Source organism: Notothenia rossii, assembly GCF_949606895.1.
Source record: "Notothenia rossii genome assembly, chromosome: 3".
Taxonomy (NCBI): domain Eukaryota; kingdom Metazoa; phylum Chordata; class Actinopteri; order Perciformes; family Nototheniidae; genus Notothenia; species Notothenia rossii.
Window position 1 is genome coordinate 70,759,663 of NC_136901.1, and position 27,654 is coordinate 70,787,316.

Below are 27,654 nucleotides of genomic sequence, written 5' to 3' on the forward strand. Positions count from 1 at the left end.
CGTTACAAAAGTGAGATGGCCAGTGTAGTCTCTGCTCAGAATGTGTAAGCTCCTCCAAGATTTCAGAGGGCGTAACAACTCCTTTTAGGGATGATTCAACACTTTGTATGTCAAGAGTACAATTTAAAAATCAATTGAAAAAGTGAAAGGAAGCCAATAGGCCTTTTCAATGGCAGGTATTTTTACTTGTGATAGCAGGAGAGCACAGTGGTGAAACAAGTTAACGATGACTCAATTCAATGAAGGGTAAACCATGCCAGTGAGCCAAACCTGAAACTAGCTCACCTAAGAGAAATGTGATCGTATTTTCCTCGTTTATTACCCTTTTGTATTTCTGCTTTTCCTGGCAAGTCACAATGTCTGCTGTAAAAAAGGTTAATTGAAAGAATCTTTAGTTGGAATAATGTGTATGCACTGAGCAAAGTCAATTACCTTTTAAAGCATGCATTACTTTTTGCAAAACAAGTTTCCTGACTTGTGGAGAGTACTGTGAAAAAGGCCCATGGGGGAAATGCTGTTGTGTAATAGATGCTTTGAATGAAGAACAAAGCGAGTGTATAGTCCAAACTGAACCTTTTTACTTATATTATTGTAACAGTTTCCAACAAGAACGGTAGAAGACGGGTAAATGCACCTGACATACTCGTATTCATTTAAAATCATAACATGAAAGACACATACTTGAACTTCAAAATAAAAGCATTTCCTGTCAAACATTTCACCCTTAACTTTTATCAAGAATAAAATAGAATAGAATCGGAGGGATGAAACCCTCTTTAATGGTCACACATGCAGAGCACACAGCACACACAGTGAAATGTGGCCTCTGCATTTAACCCATCCTAGTACTAGGAGCAGTGGGCAGCTAATGTACAGCCCCCGGGGAGCAATGGGAGTGGGGGGTGTCCAGTGCCTTGCTCAAGGGCACCACGGCAGGTAAGTAAAAAAAAATGACAAAGCAGAAAGGCCATTTTCAGAATAATACATTTTTAATCACAAGAATTACTGATCCATTAATGTGTACATATATTTATTTATAAAATCACTTCACTCTCAATTTACTTTCTCTTCTTTTTGGTATTCAAAAGAAAAGAGTGACAGCAGGAAGAGGAGGATGAGCGACCCCGGGGTTCATAAATGTGTTATGAGAAATTAGCATTAACAGTGTCGCTGTAGTGAGACACGGGGAGTCGACAACATAATTAAACCCTTGATGAAAAAGATCCTCATAACCAATTTGTAGTACTTTCGTGATTTTCTTGATTTTGCGTTTGACACAAGTATTTTCAGTTTGGGGACAAATGAGTCAGCCTCTTCAAGCTCTGCTTATTGTTTCATGTTTTAATGAGGGGATGCTCGGGTCATTGGTAAATTATGAGACATCTGGTCCTGTAAAAAAAACATGTAAAAGGCTCCATCACAGACTTTTAAAGACAAGCAAACTTTATTTTACTTATTTTAGTTGTTCTTTTTTCCACAAAGTGTTCACTTTCTTTTCTGTGCCCCCTTTAGAGGTCAGCAATAACTCTAACAACAATCTGAGCATGACAAAGAATGAAATAATGATACAGATTTTTTAAATTCTAGACCAAGCTAAACTTAATAAAGTATTTTTGTCATGCTCTAAAAGTAAGACTCGGTGTGCACAGGGCACAAGGTTAAACCACATTGTTAACTTTGTTTTACTAACAGTACTTCAAACATTAGTCTAATTAGCCCTCTCTTGTTTGCGACCTTTATTGCAGTGGATTATTCAGAATAACAAAATCAAGGGAATAGTAATGAATGGGGAGTAACAAAATATCTCCTTATTTGCTGATTGGTGTATCTATCCAGCCCAGAACAATCTCTGGTACAGTTATTTTCAATTTTAGAACAATATGGATCCTTCTCTGGATATAAACTGAATGCTGTATCTCTTCCAGTCCCTTCCACTAGAACTACCTGACCAACAATTTCAGGAGTGGGATAAACATATCTCAAGCTACATTTGGCAGGGACGAAGGCCAACATTTAAATATCAGAGTTTACAATTGGCTAAAAACAAGGGTGGTGTCGCACTCCCATGTTTAAAAGATTACTATATTGCGGCTCAATTGAGACCATTAATATGCTGGTGCAATCCAAAGTACGTTATGAGATGGAAGGAGATTGAGAGTGCTATATCAGAAGAATTTCCAATTCAAGCTGCAATTGGGGATAAGGTCTTGATGAATAAACTAAACGAACTGAGAAACCCATGGATCTGTCTGTCACTCAATTAAGGTGTTGAACCAACTGGTAACTCAAAATCACTTGAGGGAGGCTGTAAAGGTTTTAAGATGGTGTATGATCTAGAATTTCTACCTGGAAGATGGGACGCAAGATTTAAGTGTTGGTCTTCAAAAGGCCTGACAGCCTACTACACATCTTTTCACAGGGGTCCATAAACAGCTTTCAGAATCTGAAGGGGCAGTTTGACTTGAAACGTGATGATTTTTTACAGGTTCCTTCAAGTTCTTCATTACATCGATCAAATACAGAGGGAGAGTACACAAGTGCACTGGGATAACACTTTGTTAAAAGTTTTTAAAGATGCCTATCTTGAGGGCTCAAACAAGAAAGTTGTCTCAAAAATCTATAGGAGTTTACAACAAACAAAAGATAACTCGCTGTATGCAAAACAAAAATGGGAAAGGGAAGGAAACTTAGTTCTGAAGGAAGAAGATTGGGAGAATTTATGTGAGATACAATGGAAAACTTCAAGTTCAACCTCATGGCGAGAGTTTTGTTGGAAAAACCTCACACGGTTTCTCATTACTCCATGCCCAGAAGAGACATTATACTAATTCCTCTGCATGCTGGCGACAGTGTGGATGCCTCATGGCAAACCATTTTCATATATTCTGGTCTTGCACATCATTGAATCCTTTCTGGCAGCAGTCTCATGGAGTTTTACAAAAGCTTTTTCAGGTAGACATTCCATTTAAATTTGAATCGTTATATTTGGGTGCTTTACCACCAGAAATGTTTTCCTCTAAAGATAAATATCTATTTCAAATCTTGAGTGCTGCTTGCAAGAAGGCCAGAATGTGGTTAAAACCAGGAAAACCTACTTTGGATGACTGGATTGACATTTGGTAAGATATTTTGAAGATGGAAAGGATAACCCTTGCTTTGAGACTGCAACAGGGAATCTTTTTGTCAAGATGGGAAAAATGGATAATATATGTTAGACCAATAGGATCATCAATTCAATCTTTATTTCAGACTCCAGGTCCATATCACATACAAAAAGACAAGACACACATCAATAAATAAGATAAAAAGCTAAACACAAAACAGATCAAAAACATAAAATCAGACCAATCACAGCCAGCCACACATGCTCACTGTCTGTATAGGCTATTGCGCCAATGTCTCCAAATCATGGAAGAGAACCGAGTAGAACTCTTCACAGGGTTAATTAAAATCAAGATAACATGATTGTCCGAGTCTTCTAGGCGACACATGAATTTGTACATTAACTTTCTTAAAAGGGCTTGACAAGTAGGTACCCCAAAGTTAACAAACAGCTGGCTGGCACTGTGCCATCTTGGTACCCTCAGCAGCAACCGTAAAGCATCATTGTATGCAACTTTTAGTTTGTGTATGCTTCTAGCCTTGTAGTTACTCCACAGGTGAGCCGTGTACAATGGTGTACAGAAAGCTTTAAAAAGTGATACCTTACATCTACAGAGCACTTGTGAAATTTCCGCATTAATATGTTTGCCTGGGCACACAGTTTGCAGCGTTGTCTATGGATGTCTTTGTCATCTGTGAGATCATCAGAAATATAATGACCAAGGTACTTAATCTCTCTGCACACAAGAAGAATGTTGCTACTGAGAATAACATCATTTGTCTAGGAGGGATTTTTATATCTTTTTGTTTTTAGTATTTTCTTTTCTATGCCCCCCTTGTTTGAATAAGTTGCAGGTACACCCCCATAACCCTGTTCGTACTGTATATCATGTTATAGCATGTGTGAAGGTCAGTGAGGCCTGCCTCTGTATTATCCACAAATATGTACATTTGATTTGTGATTTCACTGTTAACTACAGAAGGCTTACAGAGAATATTGTATTATCTATGAGTGTAAACATGTGAAAAGCTGAATAAAAAGAGAATTTCAAAAAAAGAAAAAGCATTAGTCAAAGATAAAACATAAACCCATCTGATACGATTCTTAAAACAAAACAAGGAGAATATTATTCATATGACATGCCGCTGATAAGAGTCTAAATAGTTCAGGAGGGGAGATTACAGACTCATTTAAAATAGGAAGCAGTAGTCTTCTGAGAACATGTTGTGCTCCAGAGCTCCAAACTGCTTTTTTTGTCACATAAACACCCCTGAAAAACGGCCTGAAATGACTGAGAAAACAATACATTTGATTCAAAGCCATAATTACTCTGTTTTTCCTCCCATATCATGTCCAATCAAACTAATCACTTTTCCTACAGCTTCACTTAAAGTGTTGTTCAAAGTAAAAACACAGCTGTTTCTTTTTGTCACCAAAGAAACGTATGTCATGACGAATATGCAGCTAAAAGACGTTTGTTGGCAAGTTCTTTTATATCAGAAATGTCTTATTATACAATACTTTCTAATCTCTTAGATTACACAAATCATAAGTGAGCATACCCAACTGATTCGAGACAACTGCGCTCTCATCTTAATAAACCAATGTTTTAAAAAGCAAAAGTTTCAATCTGCTGTCAAATCTCAATTGTGATCTCAATGTCAATGTGTCTTGCCTTCTAGTAACATACACTACTTTCCAATGTGAATCAAAAGCCTATTTACATGAAATAAATGTCTGTACTATAAAATGTGGGGAAAAGCCCAACTTTCTTAAGTGCCTGTAAGATAAAGAACTTTTTAGGAAAATTGTTATGGTGTTCAATTCTCAGAAAAGTGAGGCTCTGGTGTGAGTATGTGAGGTATTTAACATCGGTCATTCATAAGTGGTTACTTTACAAAGGAACAGATTCACCACATTGTGTGAATTCATCGAGCTTAATCCCCCCGAGGAGCTGCAGAAGGAGATCATATGATTGTCCAAAGATTGGCCACAAGATCTGTGTCATCCAGCAGCAGTGTAGAAGAAAACAAGTATAATAAAAGCTATGGTCAGTTCATTTCAGGGCATTGCCTGTCAAAACTTGTTTGGTTTTCCATTCAAACAAACATTAAGTCATTTAATTTGAGCTGAGTTACATAACGCTACAGTATGATAATGTATTATATGATTGGATGTTAATGAAGAGTTTTTCCGACACTAGTTCATATCGACAGATCTGTCTTGCTGGTAGCCATTTATAATCTTATCAACCGTCTCATCAGAGGAAACTACATTACAACAGCAACATGCATGGGAAAGCACACACATGTCATGTTATCTCGGTCAAGGTTCTTTACTAGTCATAGGTACAAAGTCGTTATGTCGATGAAAATCTTAGGTCACAGGCTTCTCCAACAGTGCAACACAATATTATCTATATGTTATGACAGGAATGAAAGCCATGGTGTTGTTTGGGACTAAAGATTAGTCACAGTCACAGGATAACATTTTATTTGTATTCACATGTTTTCTTTCTTTGTGTGAAAACTGGATCATAAATATTTCATTAGTGTTTAATCTGCAAGGAATGTGAACACAAAGCCAGCAGTGTAGCATAAATATACACTAAACTAGAGCGTACAAAGCATTAACAAACGCCTGGGGCATTTAATGAGATATTTATCTTGTCTTCAAAAACATCATATGACATCTCAGGCATGTGATACTATTAAATGGGAACCAGACAGGGCAGGCTACTTCTTTTGTTGCTTCATGTTTTTCTCTGCATTTGTGCTCAGCCCTGACATCAACAGATGTTTCTGGACATGCAGCAAAGGCTAAAGTGTATCTGCGATGCACCAATTGCTGTGTCTGACATAAATTAGAACATGTCTGGTTTGATATCTGTGGAAATCAGACAAATAATCATCGTATTATCCTAAAATCCCTGTATTTAATACAAACAGACATTCTGGCAACAGGCTTTTCAGTTCACATTTTCCTAATTCAGTTACAGGCCTAAGGCATACCAGCAAATATTAAATTAAAGATAGTCTTGGAAAAAATACTTAAGCTCTCCACTTTGTCCACGTTTTATTAGTTATTTGCAAAGAGCACTTATCACTCACTGTTTTCGGCCCCATGTCTATACTGTAGGGTTTATTTTTGGACACGGAGGACAGGATGTTCTCAGGTCTCTGATGCGATAGAAAATAACTGATCAGTATATATTAAAGGTTATGAAATCATCCATATATAATGTGTTGTGGACCATTAAAACACAATATACAATATGAGTGCATGAATGTACTGCATTTATATGGATGGCTGTACATTATTTTGTATTTGTTTACTTTAGATCCATTTAGATGATGATGGCTTCCAAGGCATAAGGACACACTTTCTGCCTAATCATTATTATTGAGCATATTGTAAACATAGCATGCATAACATAGGACGTAACGTTGGGTTCTTAAGTCACATGACATGCAACATGAATCTGTAAGGACAATGTTAGTCTGTTTCCTTTCTACATAATGATGATGATCTTACTTCCAAGCTGTCAAAAAGCTGTGGCTTGAATACTGAAGACATTGATAATGTGTTGTTCAACCCATTTCATTTACATTGTATAAAATGAACTTTCTTCAACAAACCCTAATCTATGTCATTAACTAAAGACATCTCTACATAAAAATACTTTCAAAGTCAAAAAGGCTCATGGTAGCATGTTAATAAAAAGAAATGTGAGTAACTGAAAAAAGAGTAATTATTTTAAAAGTAATTATATGAAATTGTAATTGCAAAACTCTGTTAAACTTGCAAGCATAAAGTCAAAAGAATCAAGGTGGCATTTTACTTCTTGTACAATTTCCGTATAACTCTTAATAATAAACTGATACAAGATCTGTGTTTATTAAAAATAATTGAATACAGCATTTATAAAATGTTTTTCCTCAGAAACTTTTGCAAATAGATTTGATGAAGACAGTAATGCTTACTGCTGGTTTGCAAAAATCCTCCCAAAAAACCCGAATTATATATATTTGATGTTCTATACCTCAGACCAGGCAAATTATAATTATATATTATATAGATAAAAAAAAATGTAATGCTTTTTCAGTGATCAGCTCAAGAACTCATCCTAGTTTTTGGGAAGACATGCATCACATATCCCTTTGATATTGCTTGCAAGTTCAATGGGTTCTTCTGTGAATGTGGGAGTTAACTTTTCTAAAAAGTCGGGTAATACCAACTAGTCAAGTGTTCAAGTCACTTTTGTTGCAATTAAAGCATCAACCCGCTTTGAAGAATCATCCCCTTTAAAAACACTTTATCTAAATGCTGCGTTCGCAGATGTATACATATACAGTTCACCTATACTACAGGAAACAGCCCTAAGCTGTTTCATTTTTTCACAAAGAAAGGAATGATGAAATCTTCTTAATCCTGTCCAATAACTTAATGTCACAGAAAATGATACGCTTCGCTATAAATAGAGCTCATCAGGACTTAAGAGAAAAAGGCAGGAAGAGGATGATGCTCAGCGGCCACCTGCAGTGACATTACAGCCCAGCTTTTAGACATTTTGAAATCACCTTTTATTCTACATTTTTAGAAATGTTCTAGAATAATCAATAGTTTATTAAAAGGCAATGCAGACAGTGTCTTTAGACTCCAAGGGGGGGAAATGGATTTTAGGGATTTAAACGAACAGTTTGACATATTTGGAAATAGACATACTCACTTTCTGGCTGAGGGTTAGATAACAAGATTGCTTACAACCTTGCTTTTCTATTATAAATGTACAGCTTGAGCCAGCAGATGGTTAGCTTAGCATAAAGAAAACCGAAAAGTAAACGACTAGCCTGGCTGTCTGTCTTGTCTGTCAACGAAGCAAAATCCACCTACCAGCCACTCACTTTCATACTGTGCATGGTTTTATGTCATTAATACACAAACTAAAGTATAAAAACATCTGTTGTTACCATAGACTGTATATATAAAGGTTGTTACTGGTGGAGTTGCGCCAAATGAACAGTCCAGCACATTAACACCCCAAAACATCAAAAGTTGCGTCAATATGCTATTTAAACATATTGGAAATATAAAGGATCCAAGTCAAGGGACAATTTCAAACCATATATGACACTGTTACACACAAACTTCATCAAGGGGCTCTATTATGCTTTTTGGGGTTTTCCCTTTCCTGTAGGGATTTATAAAGGGTGTTGTGCTTGTAAAAGGTCTACAAAGGCTAAAGCTGATTCAAACTGGCTCTCTTGGATGTTGTATAGATAACCATGGATTTACAGCACACTAGCCAGTACAGAATGTACTGTACTGAATTTCTGAACAAATATCAGGACATTAAAGTCAATTAAACCTCAAAAGAAGCACATTTAACTTCAGAACAATGCTGTTAGTCACATGGATGGTTCTTGGAAATCTTGTCAATTTCAGTGAACAAGCCAGAAAAATGTTCAATAAAAGGAACAATATGTGCAATCATTTTGTAGATAAACATGCAGTTTAAAAAGCAGTGGACAGTTCACTTTTTTGAGATTAAATTGGAATTACAAAAAACAAGGCCAGAATTTCATCTCAGCATGCTGATCACTTTAAGGGTTATGTGACATTGTTCTGCTGTAGCGTCTGTAATATCCTCCGAGGCCATCATACTGTGGTTTTATGTGGTCTGTTCCAGCTTTTATGAGCCGCCTCCGGTCAGTGTTCTGTGCACATTATCTCATTAATGAGGATTACCATAATGTAGGTTGTTGCAATTTAGTAATCCAGGACCCCATTGTCAAAAAGTAGCTTAATCATATTTGAGACGTCTTTTGAAAGCCAATTTTTAGGCCTGGGTTAATCTAATCGGACCTGCTTTGGCTTTCATTTATAGCATGAATGGCCACAACTGTCTACATACTTTAACAAGGTGTTATGGTTGTTCTGCACTTGATCCTATTCCGAGCTTTATTGAGTGCTTGTGCTCTTTTTTCAGCAATGCCCTGCTTCTTATTCATACCGGTGCACACCTGCGATCTCAGGAGCTGACCCGGGGCTAGCACCGTCGTCCACCTACTGTATGGATGTCTGAGCGGATGAGGTTTGACCCTGCACTCGTAACCTGAGCTGCACCAGTCGCACCTTGAAGGAAAACAAAAAGACTGCTGGAGATTTTTAGCAGCCATAAGTACAATTATTGAAGCTCCATGTACATGTACCTGATAGCACTATTGGAAATAGTGCTATCAGGTGAAGAAAGGTGAAGAAAGTTCAACTATGTTTTGTTGCAGGCTGCACAAAGCTGAACAATGGAATGTCTAATTTGAAATTTCACACAATGCTTTACATGCGGCTGTGAATAATCGATAAATAAGCGCCTTCTAAGAGATGACTAATCACACAACACATGGACAGATGTGGACAACTGTATTTCTCTCAAGAGGAGCAAAATATGTTTAGAATAAACACAGAATATATATGTTTATCATTTCAAAATAGTTACATCAAAAATTATGGGGGAGAACGGAGCTGGTCATGAAGTGCATAGAAAGATTTAAATTGTTAGATTGAGTTTTTCGAGGCCAAATCTTGTCTTTGGCATCCTGCTCTAATTCCTCAGAAATTAGCATCCACCTTTCCCTGTATGAACACAGCAGGGCTGTCATTGGCCGTGACTTTCAAACTGACAAAAGGCTGCTCTTGAAAAATATTAAACCTCTTCCTTCATTTTTTCATCAAAATCAGTTTTTCTCTTCAAAATGCCCCCAATTAAACTCACATTAGTTTGACGATGTTAGCAGCAGCAACTTGCAAATAATACAATCATTTGTGTCGAGAAATATCACATTATGTGTGCTTGTATTCACATCCCATTACTAAGTCCAGTCATGATAATAGCTCAGTGAGACTGCACCGTCAAGCACAGCCGAAGGCGTCAGTTTGTGATTAAAGTGGTTGGGACAAAAGGGTCCCGATGAAACATACATGAGATATAAGGAAATAAAATGAGGATCAGAGTGGCGGGTTGGTAAAAAATGGCATTAAGGCACATTAAAAAGGCATAGCCTAGAAAATACAAAAATACTGAGCATGAAACACAACATTGTGGTGGGACCTGTGTCCTCTGTGTAAATGACATCTATGAGCACAGCATGCTTTGAGGTCAATGCTAACATCGGCATGCTAACAAGCTCTCAATGAAAATGTTTAAATGGTAGTTCATCATTTTCGTTTCGCATGTTAGCATACTGCCATTAGCAAATAGCACTAAACAGGAAGTATAACTTATCTTGATGGGAATGTCATCAGTTATATCGTCATAAATCAAAATATAGGACACATTTTATTCACATGATGTTTGCGCTAAATGAAATGACAGAAGATCATCAAAGCTAGCATGAGTCATCCTGATGGGAAACAATTTCATCAGATCACATTCATCATAGGGGACTGAATGCAGGTCCTTGATTTGCCATTTCTTCCCCTCTGGGAATCTCTCCTTATCCTCAATCTACTTTATCTGGAGCAAGAGTCAAAGCAAACTTGACATTGCAGACATTTGGCCACGTAAGATATGTTGACTTGTTGACAACATCTTGGTTATAACTAATACAAAAAGAAAGGGAGGAAAAATGATATAGCCTACTATAAATTAATTATGTGATTTTGATTCAGGGTTGTATTTCTCTTTTGCTGTAAGTCAATAGAGCTCAACAGGCTAATTAAAGCAGGTCAGCTATTGTCCTGGAGCAGAAATAATAGCTCAAAGTGGCTGTGTTAAAAAAATTATTTTATGGTCCACTTTGAACATCATTTGGGAGAGAGGGAAGCATCATAAGGAATGAATAAACAGTCAGTCAGGGGAAAGCTCACTCACCTGTGGTCAGATCCCAGCAGAGCTCTCAAAGTTGAGTTGGATCAAACTCTGACTAACTCTCCTCGCAAGCTGAATTCTAATGATGGCAGGAATCCATTTCCATCTTTGGTGAGAAGGTTAGGTTACACAGTAGCTTCACTCAATAGATTCAGATCAGATCTATTGTCAACCACGACAGTCCGCTGCAGAGAGTGACAGAGTGAAAGATGTGAGAGATTACAGAAAGTGACCTACTCTCTGTCTACAGACCGTATCTCTCACTGTTCCCTGGTCTACAGAGCTGTTCCCTGTTCCCATCACCTCACCAATGAGCACCACACACCTGCATTAGAATTAACACCTTTCCGAACATGTTTTCTTTTGTTTAAATGTGTTTGTGCTACGACTGATGTTTTTAATGTTAAAGATAGCTTTGTGTACCATACATGTTGTTTTTTCCAACTGAACATACCGTAAAGACTGTCAAAATGCATGTTATTTTATTTTGGTCACAATTGTTATGCACTTAGTAATGAAACAAATTCCAAATAAAATAAATACCAGGGACCTGGTAAAAAAAAAAAACGTGGAATATTTAAAAGCTTTTTGGCCATATGCAGCTTGATTAAAATTCAATAAACACACGTCTTTATTTAAAAGTAATTAAACTCAATTGTGCAGGTATTTTCTGTCGAAGAGTCCCTTAGATTTATGTTTCATCCGATTCCCTCAAGTAAACCTAAAGATAGCTGTTATTGACTCTTCCATTTTACTAACTTTAACATGAAATACTTGTCATATTTGAAGAATGAAAATTAACACTCATTCAAATTATTAAATAAACGTCTAGAGTGAATTATGGGGATGCACGAAATTGTGCACTGCATCAAAATGCTTCTAAGAGGAGTTTGTTTTACTCTCCTTAATTATTCAAATTTGTGATGCAAGGTGCAAAAAATGACAATATTTCTGGGAATCAGTTTGAAGTAGCTTTTTTTTTTTAGATGTGCTTGTCTTGTTACAAGACAGAGTGAATTATCTTTGAAGGGAGGGAACTAGTGTCCCCTGAGGCGCAAGCTGCGTTTGGTAAAGAGCACAGCTGATGCACACAGTTAATGGTCAAATCAGTTTGCTTCCAGAGATTAACATGTGCCACGGACCATCGCTCTTCATGGATTTAGAATTAATTATATTTCACTATTTCCAGTTTTAAATCACATAATATGTGTTAGGGACTTAAGGAGATAATACGTGCTTTTGGAGAGTGCGCGAGTTTGGTTCCCAAGTTTGGAGACCAGACGCCAGCTGGAGAGTGTCGAGTGCCTCCATCACAACAAAAACAACGTCAACAACTACTAAAACATCGAGGCTTTTTAAGCGGATGTCAAGATGAATGACACGGACGATTTTTGCAAAAACAACCAAACAGGGAACATGACCGACCCGTCATGTGTAAAACCAACTCCCGCGTCCCACAGCCAGTTCGACCTCGCCACTTTCATGCACATATTGCCTTCAATTTACGGCATCCTGTGTTCAGTGGGAGTTATAGCCAATGGACTGGTCATTTACGCGGTGAAAGCATGCAAGAAGAAAATGGTATCAGACATATACTTGCTGAACTTAGCAATAGCCGACATGCTGTTCTTGCTGGTGATGCCGTTCAACATTCACCAGCTGGTCAGAGACAGGCAATGGGTCTTTGGAAGCTTTATGTGCAAAGCGGTGGTGGTCGTGGATGTCAGCAACCAGTTTACCACAGTGGGAATTGTGACTGTGTTGTGCATTGATCGGTAAGTGTTAAATAACTCCATATCACAGACTTGGTTCCAATGTTCGTCGATATTATATTCTAACTAAGGTGTTGGAAAAAAGTAAGATATATTTTTCAGGCATCCCATTATCACGTTTTGAAGATAATATATATATATATAGGCTACCAGGGCTTTGGGGATTATTTTCATTATCAGATAATATGACAATTATTTTCTCTATTAATCTTTTGGACTTGTTTGAAAATAGGAAAAGTGTTTTTTTAAAGTTCAAGATGATGTCTGTAAATGTATTTTTCCTTCAACCCAACATTTATATTTTACATTTAGCCTACATGATATAAAACTGAGAAAAAAAGCAGGAAATCTCCACATTTAAGAGGCTTTAAGCAGCATGTTCTGCAATCCCTGCTAGAAAAATGACTTTTAATTGATTATTGAAAAAGCTGGCAATTGATTTTTTGTTGAACTAATCATTCTTGGAATAATTGTGACAGCTGCAATGTATTTTGTCAACATTTCATTTACTTTTAAGTATTACATATTCCCTCTTTCTCAGTGTAATGTACAGATGCCATTGTTAAAAAAAGAGGTCACTTAGCAGCAGTCCATCTGAAGATACACTCATGGAGCAGGGTAACATCTGTGCAGCAGCCCATGAAGACCTAATGTTCACCACATAAATGAAATTAGAGTCATGTTTATGATCTGAGCACATCAAGGACATTTTAATGAGTCTGTGTTGGACTGATAAACATCTCCATTTGTAGGTAATCACCGGAGCAGGGGTTGCTCTCACAGCTTTAATGTAATACATCTTCAGTGTAACATACATAATGCTTTTCTGTAGGGCCATTTGACCAGCTAATTGTGTTCTGAGAACAGCACCTGCAGAGAAAAACAGCATTTACTGGTTCCATCACATGTGGTTATAGAGCACAAGTCTTGTTTGTTGTTTTCATTTCATCAAAATTATTTTTTAATCTAGCCTTCACATTTCAACAATTCAGCTCTATCCTTTTCAATAACTTTAATTATAAGTTTTAAAACGTCAAGGTTTGCTGAAGCAAATACTGGAAGGAAATCAAGAGGAAATTCAGCTCCAAATTCAACACAAGAAATGATAGGCTGTAATCTTCTGCTGAAATGAGGTCACTAATATAACCATCCACACACCAGCAGACAAAAGAAAGCTAACATAAAGTTTACTAACAATAAAAAGAGCAATATAATTACAATTCTTTCGTAGGGCTGTTTAAATAAAAAAAAATGAAATCCTAATTATATAAAAAATTGACTATTTTTTCCATTTGACAGCTCTAATAATACTCCTCTGCTTCATGCCCGATCAAAACAAGAACACATTTCTGTCCAATGGATTATCCAAGTTAATGAGCGCATCAAGTGACATGGAAAAAGTTCACTTCTGATGCTAAACTTACAAAGTTATGTCTGTCTAAAACATGCACGTCTAGTTTCAAACAACAACTTTCTCTAAGTTTTCAAATGTTCCAGCCACCAAACAAACAATATAACTTTAACTAGTGGTGAAGAGAAAGCATACTACCAACAAAGACAGAGTTGCTTTAATCCACACAGGAAAGAATTATTTCTGCATGTTCCACTTCGACTGAGGACAGTGTTTAATTTAATTTGATTTCATGGTTTCAAGTTATTTGGATATCAACGTGTTTCCCCTAGGATGGGGTCATAGCAACGGTGCTAAGGCACGTGGGCCTAGCATAATGTGAGCGCGGAGTGCGTGGAATTTTTAGTGTGTGCGCGTGCGAAGTGCACCCCGCCAATTTGTTTCTATGTGTCTGCCAGCACAATAAAAGGCTCTTGAGGCCTGGTACCAGGGCCGGTTCCAGCCAATTTGCTGCCCTAGGCGAGATTTTATATATAAATAATAAATGAAAAATCTCTACAAAAGACAAATACACTACAAAAACAGAAACTTATTGACATAGGTAATATACATCAAAATGGCTTCAAATGTATTCAGTATTGTATGAGCTTGTTTTAATTGGGCGGTGGACGTCACATCCTCTAGGGGGGTCCGGGGGTATGCCCCCCCCCCCCCCGGGAAGATTTTTTTGAACATTTTAAAGTAAAATGCTTCAATCTGGTGCACTTTGAGCACACAATTACTTGAGACCTGATCTAGGTGGTACAACTCTAAAACACCCATATGAAAAAGATCGGTTTACATTTTAATAAGTATGTGAACATAACCAATAACCTACCATAGCCAATAACAAATAAATGTAATGTATTTTATTTTTGTTGTTAATTTATATCTTATTTTACCTAGTTAACATTTATTTATTTATGCATATTTTTGTATCTCTCCAACTTTAAACGATATTTTTGGTTTACTGTCCTATAGTATACATTGGAATGATTTCAAACCTGTTTTTATTTATCCTAATAATTATAAAGGAGTGCCTTGGAAATGTGTGTTTACATAATTTGTAAACACATATTTGTTTGAGACCCACTGAAATAACTAAATGTGTTAATCTAAACACTGAGTCCTTTACCTCACTGAGCCTCTCAGTCTGACAGGAGAGCCCTCCTCCACCCTGGTTGTAGAAACATCTACTTCTTATAACCGTTAGTGCAGCTAGCACCAGATTCTAATAACAACCGCACTGGTACCGGTGCGCCCTCTCTCTCTCTCACCCTCGCTCTCTCGCTCCCACGCTCGCACTTTGGCTGTGAGCTGCGGGTGCCTGATAAGCCAACATCCCCCACTTTCATCACTTACAGCGCCCATCGTACAGGGCAAATGAAAAGTGTAACCCCGCTGCGCCGCCGCTATGGAAACACTGACATGTACCCATTTCCAAATCAAAAAAGAGTCACGTGTAAACATTATTAGAAGAGCAATTGTAGTAATACAAGAAGTAGAAAGAGAAACTTTCACAAAAAAAACGTTTCACCTGAACCTATTTGCTCAACCCTAATGCCTTTCCTCACACAACAGACAACCACAGAGCATTACATATCTACTGCACTATGATTTGGGCAGTCCAAAGTGCACATTTTTGAACATATCAATATCTTAGCTTGGCTGATCAGCGGCAGCACATCTGCAGGCCTGCCAGATTTGGTTCACACATGATTCAACTATCACACTAAAACTTTATTTATGTTACTTTTGTCAAGGATCAGAATTTCAAACACTACATGAAACCAAATAAACGAATAGTCTATGATAATTGAAATTTAGCAGGCTGTCCTAGAACGAATCACAAGAATGTCGGAGTCTTAACCGGACTGCTAAAGGGACGGACGCGGATAAACATGCTGTAAAAAGGAACTGGAGATAGGTCATTTGCCCCACTTAAATGACACTCGCTGTTGGTGATGACAAAGTGGTCATTCATTTCCAGCAAATGTCCTCAAGACTGTCAATTTTGTCCAAACTAGCTGAGCGGCTTTCAAAATGAAACAATCAAATGAATAAACCAAATGGAAATGTGTTCATTTTCCACTGCTGACATCCTGGGTAAATTATACTAATTTGCGCAAGAAATATATTGAGAGTGCATGACATTCTACTTGATGTAATTATATTCCTTTACTTGATTTGAGTCTCTGAGATTGTCAAAAATGAAAACGACCACTTGAAGCAAAACTTCCCTTCAGTGATGTTGCTTCAGTCATTTGTGTTACTGACAGGACTCACACTAAAATATGTTCTTCCTCCTTTAGGTACATAGCTATTGTCCACCCCACCTCCGAGAAGAGGACCATCCAGTGGACCATCATCATCAACATGCTGGTTTGGCTGGGCAGCATGCTCCTCACCGTCCCCGTCATGCTGTACGCCAAGGCCGTGCGCAGGCAGCAATTTGAGGTGTGCATAATGGACCTGGAAGGGCCTGAGGACATGTACTGGTACACTCTCTACCAGTCTATCCTGGGCTTCATCATCCCTCTTTTCATCATCAGCACCTTCTACTCTCTCACCCTCTACCACGTCTTCAGCTCCATCCGCCGCGTCAAGCGCAAGCAGTCCGTTTGGGCTAAAAGAGCCACCAAGATGGTCCTCATGGTCATCGCGCTGTTCCTGATCTGCTGGTCGCCCTACCACGTCATTCAGGTGATCAACCTGAGCAACAACAACCAGAATTTGGCCTTCATCTACGCCTACAACATCAGCATCTGCCTCTCCTACTCCCACAGCTGCATCAACCCGCTCATGTTGCTAATCTTCGCCCAGAATTACCGCGAGCGTCTTTGCTCCAGGAACGTGCTCTACAGCTCCCAGCACTCCTCCAAGGTCACGGTGGTCAAAGCGGATGGCTCCAGTACGACCAACGACCCCAACTACCGCTGCACTGTCATCTAATCACAGTGGACTTTTTTCCTTTTTTGTACATACACATGTCGATGTTCTTGCCCAATAAGAAAGTTACTTGTGGCCTTTGAAGTCATGTTTTTGCAGCTTTGGAGATTGATAGCCTTCAAAACAAAAACAAAAAAACTGGGTATGAAGCTTTAGCATAAAAGTCAACCATGCCTAAGTAACATGTATTTTAACAGTGCAATTTTTTTTTACATTTGCAGTGCTATATGCACTTACTTACTCACTCAATATACATTATTCAATTCACATTGCCCTACAGTCATGATGATAATGATAAATTATACATATTAATTGGATGGGAATATGTTATAATGTAATATTTATGTATGTTAAACCATTCAGTGATTGTTACTATGTAATTAGTTTTATTTAAGGATTCATATTTGTATTATATTTGTCTCCTAAAACTTGGGCCCAGCCAAGCACACCTGAGGTATCACACACATGCTTAAGATCCAGCCACTGAGTCTTTAATTGGTTCATTCATTTATATATATTTCTGTAAGTGAAGTTATGTTATTTGTCAATGCCACTTTTTGTTTTCCTTTTTTGCCATACGGATCATTTTATTCTCTGATGGATGGAGGCGCAAATTGCAGATTTTACTTGCTGTGTATGTTTTGGTGCATTTTTTCAGTTTTCTTTCCATCTTATATATTTTCCTTTTTCAGTTATTGATACAAGCAGACTTATACACAAAACCCTACATAACCACTCTTAGCAACGGAAACTGGCTTATATAAATCCTTCTTATTTTTTGGTTGGTGGTTAAGTTTAGTTATATTAGTCATATTTCTGGAGACATATGACTAATTTGTCCATATTATAAGATGATTGTCCCTATTTCTATGTTTTATTTGCATGTCTCTACCTCTGTCTGTTTGGGAACTGTCTTTTCGCACAAAAAAAGCCCCACAAAAACAACCGAAATTATATTGCAAACATAAATCCACTCTTCAGACGAAGGTCGGAGCGCTAAAAAGGAAAGCGGCTGTTTCTGAGCCAATCCTACAGGGAATAACAGCACTGACTTTCAAAGATGCACAGATGAGCAAGGACTCTGAGGGAGCAGCTCAAGTGTGAATATATTCCCTTTTGGACAGAGAGCTTTCATTAACCTTTATCTACTACAGGGCGCACCAAGTGTCCTGCTGGTTTACTGACAACACTGAAGTGCAGCCTTTGAGATCAGTCACTGACAAACATCAGCATGTTCAAGTGTGATATGTTTAACATTTCTTATTATCAGCCAGCCTCCTCAGGGCTCACCATGAAATGTAATTGCACTTAACAACAGTGGTTTGATTTTATCTTTACTCATTGTGACGTCCTTAGACTGCCACAAATGACTGTATGAAAATCAAGGGCTTATACATTGGCATAATAATGGCTGATAAATAACGCACTCGTGCTTTATAGATCAGTTATTAGCCATTCATTACAAACTCATAATGGAATTTCAGGTTGTAAAAGTTGATCATTCGATGGTGTTTATCATTTTTATATTTGATAAGAATGAAGTTATTGTAAATCCACAAATTATGTAAATCCACAAATAAATGTTTAACTATGAGAAAAGACTGCTATTATTATTGATATAATGAAGTATGTCACTGTTAAAGTTAATAGATTGTTGTTATTGAGACTTTGGTCCAGAGAGTCTGACAAACTACTTGGCCCCAAATTGGTACCTATCAATGGCCCATAACTGATTCAAACAAAAAATGTAAATGGTTTATCAACCATTACTAGCAATAAATCCATATAAAATCCCAATTGTTAATAAAGATATTGTTTCATAGGAAAGAAAGAAGGCATTTTATGGTATATTTCACGGTAGTCAGACATCAGAGTGTTACTGGTTGTTCACCATGCGCACAGATTGAGAGTCTGTGTTTTACTATTTCTAGACTCAGCAGAACAGTCCCCTCCTAATTGTTTGAGACTTTAATCTCATGCAGCGTAAAACACCAGTGACTGCTTTACAGTCGGTGTCGCACCAAAATAAAGGCTAACAAGAATCTGTCAGATTGTCATGATAGGCCCACGGCAGGGAGGTTTATCCCAGTGGATGTGTTACGATCTCAGTGGATGGATTTTAAAACACATCTGAAATTCTGTGCTTTTTGTCTCTCTGTTTATTCATCCAAGTCCTTAAGCCTCCTGAGATATTAACTCACACCTATCCACAATTCATGTTCTCCTGTTGTTGTATTTAATGTACAATTTCCTTCAGATTTTGACTGTTTTTTAAAAAGATTAGATGCATCTGTATTCACCCAAATTGCTCAGGAGCTGCTTTTGGGCTTTGAAGTGTATTTTTTGTGATAAAAAGCTCATTTCAAAATGGACTCAAGGGACAAATGCAGTGCTCTGCAGAGACAACAAACAAAGCGTGAAGGACAGGCAATGCTCCCACATTAATATCAAGTAATCTGCCCTGATTGAACATTTGCATAATGAAAAGTGAGAGGCATGTACAGGAAATGCATATATTGCATTATCTTTAGTCATCAGAGTTATTCATTAATGTATGTATGTTTACAATGGCACTGGAGCACTAAATGTGATACTGTGCGTCTTGTACACTAATCTTGTGGCCTACTGTACGTTCAAATAGAAGTGCTTCATGTCAAATATTATATTTCTCTGTGCCATGTGCAATGATTGTAGGCATTGTTTTTTCTATGATCAAAAGTGAATTACCAGCCGGGCCAAATGGGCTGTAGATTTACTCTGTGGTAATTAGTGTGTGATAATTAGGTTCATAATAATAATGTGTTTGGTTATATTCATCACATTTCTTTTTGAATTTGCAGGCTAAAACATATAGGCAAAATGTTATGTATGGTCAGTATGGTCATTTTAACTTTAGGATGTTTTTTTAATTGCGTAGGCTGATCTCTCAGGGCCACAGTAGGTGACCCCTGATGACATCGCTGTGACAAATCACGGTTAATATCAGGGGAAGTTAACAATTGACTTTCATTACATTTTGTTTATGGTGGTCCTATGTAGAGTCAAATAGACGATACAGCAGCATATGCTTTGAGGCGGGTCTACATTGTGATTGACAGGTCGCTGGCACTGTTTTCCGTGTTTGGGTGCTCTACATGTTTTCGTCTTAGAAATGTAACCCTTTCCCAGAGTATTTTCAGCTCATGAAAGTTCATTGTTACATTTTGTTGGCCTAAAATGTGTTTATCTGGCCCTGTTTTTGAAATAGTCTTTGTTAGTGTTTGGTATTGTTGAGTAGCTTTCACTGTTTTGTGATGTTTTTTGTATCCACTGGCCAATGAAATCTTTCAAAGCACATGTGTGTCTACACTAAAAACATGCCATCTGATCTCGTATAATAGATTATTATGTGAGTTATAACTAAATGTAAACTTTGTTTGTGAAGATTCATATTGATATTGTAAAGGGTACTTTTATACTTTTAATTGTTTTCCAAATGCTGTCAATGGAGAAACTGCAGCGTGTACGTTGAAAGTCAGTTATTCAAGTAAAGTCAAACAAACTTGTCCAGAGAAGACTTTTACTTTTATTTAATTTGTCAGTCCTCTTATTTCTTATCTAACAAACATAAAAACACCTGGACAGCTTTTAATCATTGATTGGTGCTGAGGAAATATTCTGCATTTGCCTTTCATTGCTCTCGCCCGCATGAAAGAAAAACACTTGACTTTGCAATTTACAGTGTTTTTCATGAGCTCTTAAATTATTTATGACTGTAGGAGGCTGCCAGCGGATGCCAACAGCGGAAGTAGAAAGGACTGCATGGAAATGAGAAGCATCGTCTTGTGGGAGTTTATTTGCATCAAGTTTGTCCGATGTTGAGGGACACGCTGATGGTCTGATGGTCCTTTAGGAGGCACAAAATCAGAGGCTTGAAACAGTGTCAAACTCACGATCAATCATCCATATAAGTGACCAAGGAGGATAAGAAGTTAACTTTTTTTTTGTTTGATTTTTATGTTAACAACTGCAGGTTCATACCAGAGGATTTCATTAACATTTCAACATTTCCCCTGAAGTATCAATGTGGCCCCGCAGCACTTTTATGTAGGACTTTTTTTTTTTTTTATGAGGCCAAAACTATTTGGGAATTATGGATCCTCTGTGCAATTTGATTTGAAAGTTGTGAACACAGTTGAACAAAATTATCATGGTAGTTGCTTTGCAATTTTTTCAATCTTTTAATTTCAGACTAGATTAACACAGCAGATACGTGATGCTAATGTGCAATATGGTCTTTGAGGAAAACATAACACATGCACACATATTTATATTTAACATTGAATTACAGAAAGTGTAATTATATCTTTTACACAGGGGTTAAGACACCGGTTAGCTTAATTTAGCATAAAGACAGACAAAGAGGAAGAAAAACAGCATGGCTCTGTCTAAAGTCTAAAACATATGCAGACCAGAAACTCTAAAGCTTTGTTTTAAAGTTACATGTTGTTTTTAATCGGTAGTCTTACCAGATCATAGCTCGACCATGAGATTGCCAGGCAACACGCAACACTCCAGGAGGTTTCTTAGCTGATAGCTGCTAAGAAATAGGCTATCATTAGATGAGATTAGATTCAACTTCATGGTCATTGCACATTGTACAACAAAATGCAGTTTGCATCAAATCAGAAAGGGCAAAGACTAGAGAAGGGAAGAGAAGTGTGTGAGGTTACAGCGGAGAGACGCATTGTCACAATCTTATGAAGGACCCAAATGCAGCACTCGAGAAACCACGGAGTATTGGTAAACTACTTTATTGGTAATAATACCAGAGCAGAGGGATACCGGATGATGTACAGGCAAACGAACCAGAGGACAGCGGGCAGAAGGTGAGTCAGGGCCGGGCAGAGGGTCAGGGAGCAGGCGAGGCGGTCAACGTAGGCACAGGCTTGGTCAGACAGCAGGCAAGGCAGGATAGTCCAAGGACACGCAGGATCAGGGATCAGGCAGGGTCGGAACCGGGTAGGCAATCTGATAACAAACGCGTGAAAGACTAGCATAAGGCAAAGTACGATCTCACAACGGGTGTGTGTCTGGTGAGGGTTTAAATACTGGCAGTAAAGCTAATGGGTGCAGAAGAGAAAGAGAGTGAGCAAAAACGTGGGTGTGGTTAACAGGTGAGACAGGTGAATGGAAAACTACTGGTGAATGATGGAGCCGACTGTGACACGCATAGCCTCACGTAGTGCATGCTCCTCCATTTTAGCGTATGTTAACACCATAAACCATTGTTTTTACATGTGGGCCTCTAGATGAAGGAGATGAGATATAACTTGTCATTTGTGAGATTCCAAACCTCTGGCAGACATGTGACATTGTATCAGTCCAACTTTCTGCAATAAAGCTATTAAGCTTATTTTTCAAAATGTCAAATGTTTCCTGCCAGAACATAATTTCGGATATAATTAAATTGGCAGTACAGGGTTATACAAGAAAAATAAATGGAAAAATATCAAATAAGATTTGATTTATTTTTTCAGATAAAATGTAGTGGAATATCCTTAAAATCCATTCACATTGCATACATAAGAAAACAAGAGCTGAGAAAGAAGGCAGTAAGTAGCCTACTAAGTCACTCAGTATAGGTGTGAAAAATTGTATGTTTTGAATGTTCATCTTATTTTATTCTGAAATAAATGTCTTCTCTTGTGCCTGTAAATTCTGTTACTAAAGTGAGATGGTGTTGACAGTTCATTATTAAAGATAAAAGAGTAAAACATACCGTCAACCCAACTCTTCACATTACCTCAACAGCACCTGTTCGAAGAATGATTGGACTGCAGTCCTTTTATGATCGAAGAAAACACATAAATCACATGATTTTTCTTCTAACCTCTTCTTCACACTGACTTCTTCTTCCTATCTCAGTGAAGCAGATCCCTCCGAGTCCCACCGGAGACAACATAAATCAAAATATGGATTCTTTACATTCATGTCTGGTCTAAGAAGAGACACCAAACGAACCCCCGTCCCCATGCACTACAGGAAGTGCTATCATCACCAGATCATAAAAGATGCGCATCTGACAAATTCCCCGCTCTGCTGCTGAAACATTAAGGAATATCCCCACATGTAGAGTAAGTGGCTGCTTTCACAGCATTTTTCAGGTTCTCAGGTAGTGAGTTACAGTATGGCTTGTGAAAACTGTTGACCATAAAAACTTCACACGTTAACTCTAAAATGCTACTGGAGCAGAGTGCTACCACAATCTCATGGATATTACACTTGAAAATATTGACCTTTAAAAGTGGAGGTGATGTGGACAACTATCTTTCCAGGAGCTTGACTATAAATGAATAGCACATTTCATGCTCATCCATCGTCCATACTAAATCTTTACTAAAAATATCACACTGTCCCCCACAACGCTGCTATTTCTTCTATCTGTTAACTGTTTTGCCAAAATGACTCACAGGATCCTACTAATAAGCATGGTATGCGTAGCTCAAGCCAGACATAGCCTATTCCTCTACTGGTTCATTAAACAAGTTATGAAATAAAACACATCAATAAGCTACACCAGTGCACTGGCTGAAACTCTCCTTACTTCCATCAAACATTGGCAGTTTATTTTTAGTCAATTCTAATAAACCATCCCGCTTCTTTAAAGCTAATATTGATTAACGCACCAAATGCGTATTCATCCACGGGTTAAGTTAGTTCCTCAAAAATACATCATTCAATTCTGTTCCTGAGTCATTTCTATGAACAACAGGCCACACTTTTTTTTAGCAAATGTTTATATCTTTTTTTTTGTAAAGTTATATATTTGTGACCCATTTTTAAAGAAATGAGTGATAGAAATGAGTGATAGACAAAAAAAAAGGATTTGTTGATAATCAGAAAAATATGAAAATACACCAGTTTTATCCTTTAATTCAACCAACAGTAGTTGATATGGCTACTTCTTCCACGCTTGCTGATTTCATTTAAGCTCAAAATCAGCAACCTTACTATACTTTTGCATTTCAGTTGATTAAATCAAGCAGAAAATGTACAATATGTACAGCATTCAAGTTTTCCGTCTGGCTTCTCACAAGCACTCTCCCCCCGCTGTCCGAACTCCACTAATCTCTTACAAGATGAAACACTGAACTCAAACTACCGTATTTCTTCTCAAAACGTGTTTTTTCGACCAAAATGATACACACAGATATCATATTAATATAAATTAAACATTGGTGTGATACATTTTAAAACAACACAATCAAAGTTCTCTTTATATATTTGTTGGCTTCATGAGGCCATGTTACATAAATTGTATGAACATTTTTATGAAATGATTCAGAACTTGACCCAAAATAGGATGTACCTTTATGGTACGTGTAAAGACTGACGGCACATAGTAGTACTTGCACATTTTGAGTGAATGAATGAGAATGAATGCGCTCCAACTGAGCTCAACTCACAACCCAGCTTCCCAAAGAAGTACACGTGAACGGGACCTGTGGTGTTTGACACTTTCACCAATGAAGTATTAACTAAACATAAGGGCACTCGGAGGCCTTAAGAGTGTGGACTCAAAACCCTTAAGCAGTTAGGTGCAACACACTGCACTGAATACTTCTTGAATATGAACCACTGAAAAAACTTTCTTGGTGTTCTCAAGACCAGACGGGGGACCAAATTACTAATGAAGTATTTATTTTATATGCACTCCAAAAATCTAATTACACTACCATGCCAACACTGATCCATTTGAAGATGCTCCCTATCTCAAATATCATCCACAAATTCAAACTTAAAAGTTAACTTTCTATATAAACAATAAAAACGATTAAATGTCTCCTAGCTGCTTCCTTCTTCCTGAGTTGACTAACAACATTATTGTGCATTGCAGCCATTATCTGGTAGGTAGTGGGGTCAGATCAATAGACACGTTTGAAAAACATGTCTGGACATGTTGTGCTTTTTCACAGCAGGTATTCAGTCTTCTCTCCCTTCTGTGATCACAGTTTTCAACTCCAATATGAGCGTTTCGGTCGACTCATTATATTTTGTTGTTTGAGGACTGCAGAAAATGTCAGGCTTAACAGTGCTAACTCACCATAGCTGATGGTGATACCAGATGTGCTGCATTGAGCTCTTTAGTAAAGTCACTGCTAATGAAGACTTTCGTGAAGATATGAAGATACAGTATGTCAACACCTCCATTGTGTGATAAGCTATGCAGGAATAAGAAATGATCAGAGAGAGAGATGAAAGGCTTCTTCACGTTGCTGCCACACAGAAGTACTAACTTTGACAGTGAAGGTTAACAACCAAACATATCTGTTTTAAATACTCAGTTGTCCTCGCCTACACTGAAACAAGGGATGGTGTGTTGACAAGTTTCTCCATGGTGGTTGGCTTGTTTTTCAAGCGTTTAAAAAAGTGGTTTGGGCTGACACAAGGGATAAAAGTTGCCTGTGGTAGAATTTCCATCAATGTGGACGCAGCCCATAACCCCAGATAACATTCAGTTGGTCATAAATCAGATTTCTCCAGTCAAAGCAAAGTTCACAAATCTGTAAAGTCCGCTATTTATCATATATATTATATACACAGTTTGCAGCCAGACTTCTTTTTTTTTTTTAACCAATTCTTGATACATTTCAAAAAACACATTCCAGCTCTCTTTTAGAGCATCCCAGAGTCTGTCTTGTGATGTTTTTTGAATTCTTCTCCTTCTCAATGTTCCCAAAGATTGGAGCTGAGGTCTTGTGACTGCTTACAGAAAGCCACGCGAGTGAACACTTGTTGCTCTTACTGGGACTTTAAATAGGCCGACAGAGAGTTCTGATGGACATTTCCCAATTGCCAGAAAATCACAACACTTTTTTAAAGTCAGGAGGGACTTAACTGCATGCTTCTGCAGGACAGATCAGCTCTTCTCTGCGGTTGATGTGCAGATCTGATGCTCTGTATTTGCTAAACCTTAATCCCACGTGCTTCCATTATCTCACTGTTTAAGTCAAGCGATGTTGCATTAACCTCTGGTTCAAACTTTCCTTTTTTCTTTCCAGCGATTAAACTTGGGTATTTTTTGGTTCATTTGACCTGTTCAGTTTTGTTTTCATTGCTTTTTCAATGAATAGGAAAAGGCTGTTATTCCACTAAATCCTGTTAGCTTTTGACTGCACTTAAATGAGCAGGCTGCTCTTCAGTCAGCTGGCTTTGTATCCCTTTGTTTCAGCTCATAAAGGTTGTTAAAGCATTACTACAGAGTGTCACGTTAAATCTTCTTAAAAGTGTAGGATTTGGCTCTCTACAGAACAACTAGGCTCGAGTTTACTTAGCTAAATGTTTTTGAAAATGTCACAAACGCTTTGGCAACACATAGAGAAGGGGAGCAACCATGGATGTTTGTGAACAAAACAAACATAATTTCCTCAGTTATTCTATGTGCATGTATCAATTAGACTACATTGGATAACTTCATTGATCCTCAGAGGTAAAATTAGTTTGGTCGCCCGTCTGACAACATGAAATGCTTTCTGACACTATAATGTAATACGAAGAGGTACACACACACAAAAGGCTATGAAGTAAAGTCACTAAAAAACGGATAAACTAGGCATCAGATATCAAATTAAATATGTCAAAAGAGTACAACCAGTTCTACACAAGAAAATAGAAAAATAGAACAATCTTGATTTAATCAATCAAAAATGATTCAAAAGTGGTTGGCATAGAGAGCAACCCGGCACAATATTAGAGTTACTTCCCACTATTCATTGCAATAATAAAGTGTGACTTGAACCATTAAATGAAAAAAGACTTGCCAAGTGTTTCATGTAGTTAAATGCTTGCATCAATGATCCACACTGGAAGCTGTTTGTGTATTGAGCTAGTTTCATAAAGCAATGCAATCCTTTCATTTAGACATAATGACCAGCCTTGTTCTCATAAACACCTTCCTCCAGGCCTTGCCCAAAATGAATCTGCAGTTACAAAGACTGTATATCCAGCATTCATGGATTCTGAAGAAAACTAAGACAAGTCTGTGTTGAAAGACTGTTTTGTGTAATTCTTGCACGACTTAAGAATCAATAAAGTGTGCTGTGTTCTCGTGAAGGCTTTTAGGAAAATCATACTCCAGTAAAAGTCCCCACTCTCTTTCCCATAATCAACAGCAAGCTGCTCAGCAGTATTTCCAGGCAAAGTCCAGTAAACAAGATTATTGGATACATCACGGTCCCACAACATAAACAAAGAGAAAATGTAACATGGCACCGCTATTATGTTTGTCTCTAAAAGAGAATACACGAGAACTAAATTAATCACTTTATAAAGCTTTTTGTATTTTCTCTGAGAACCTAAGTGTGCCGAGTGATTTGGTGCAACAAAGATACCCGTATCTTCTGAGTGTTTACTTTGTGTAAAGCACTTGCCCTAAGCTGCTCTCATACAAAACACAGTGTGGCCAAGAAGATGTTCGATATGAGGTTAATCTCACGGAGTGAAGACTAAGGGAAGTGAGCAGAAATATGACAGAAACTAAATAGGAATATATAATAGTAACCTTTCAGCATATATGTTAGTGTTTTGAGAG

The 27,654-nt window shown here is 37.7% G+C and overlaps 2 protein-coding genes across 2 annotated transcripts in view; one reads left to right on the plus strand and one right to left on the minus strand.

The window, feature by feature from the left end:
- ctnna1 (catenin (cadherin-associated protein), alpha 1) overlaps positions 1-11,123 on the minus strand; it is a 126,171-nt gene extending 115,048 nt beyond the window's left edge. Inside the window, exon 1 of the mRNA XM_079670860.1 lies at positions 10,974-11,123. The gene's annotated coding sequence lies outside the window, so the exon portion shown is untranslated. The remainder of the gene's footprint in view (positions 1-10,973) is intronic.
- A 193-nt stretch (positions 11,124-11,316) lies between these two features.
- mchr2b (melanin concentrating hormone receptor 2b) lies at positions 11,317-20,649 on the plus strand. Its single transcript, XM_079670864.1, has 2 exons — positions 11,317-12,745; positions 16,445-20,649. The coding sequence occupies exons 1-2, from the start codon at positions 12,342-12,344 to the stop codon at positions 17,082-17,084; spliced, it is 1,044 nt and encodes a 347-aa protein (XP_079526990.1). The 5' UTR covers positions 11,317-12,341; the 3' UTR covers positions 17,085-20,649.
- The last annotated feature ends 7,005 nt before the right edge of the window (positions 20,650-27,654 follow it).

What these genes read in the sequence shown, in the direction of transcription:
- mchr2b (XM_079670864.1), top strand. Translation starts at nt 12,342, where the DNA reads ATGAATGACACGGACGATTTTTGCAAAAACAACCAAACAGGGAACATG. An exon ending in ACTGTGTTGTGCATTGATCG is followed by an intron (nt 12,746 to 16,444) that starts GTAAGTGTTAAA and finishes TTCCTCCTTTAG; the next exon opens with GTACATAGCTATTGTCCACC.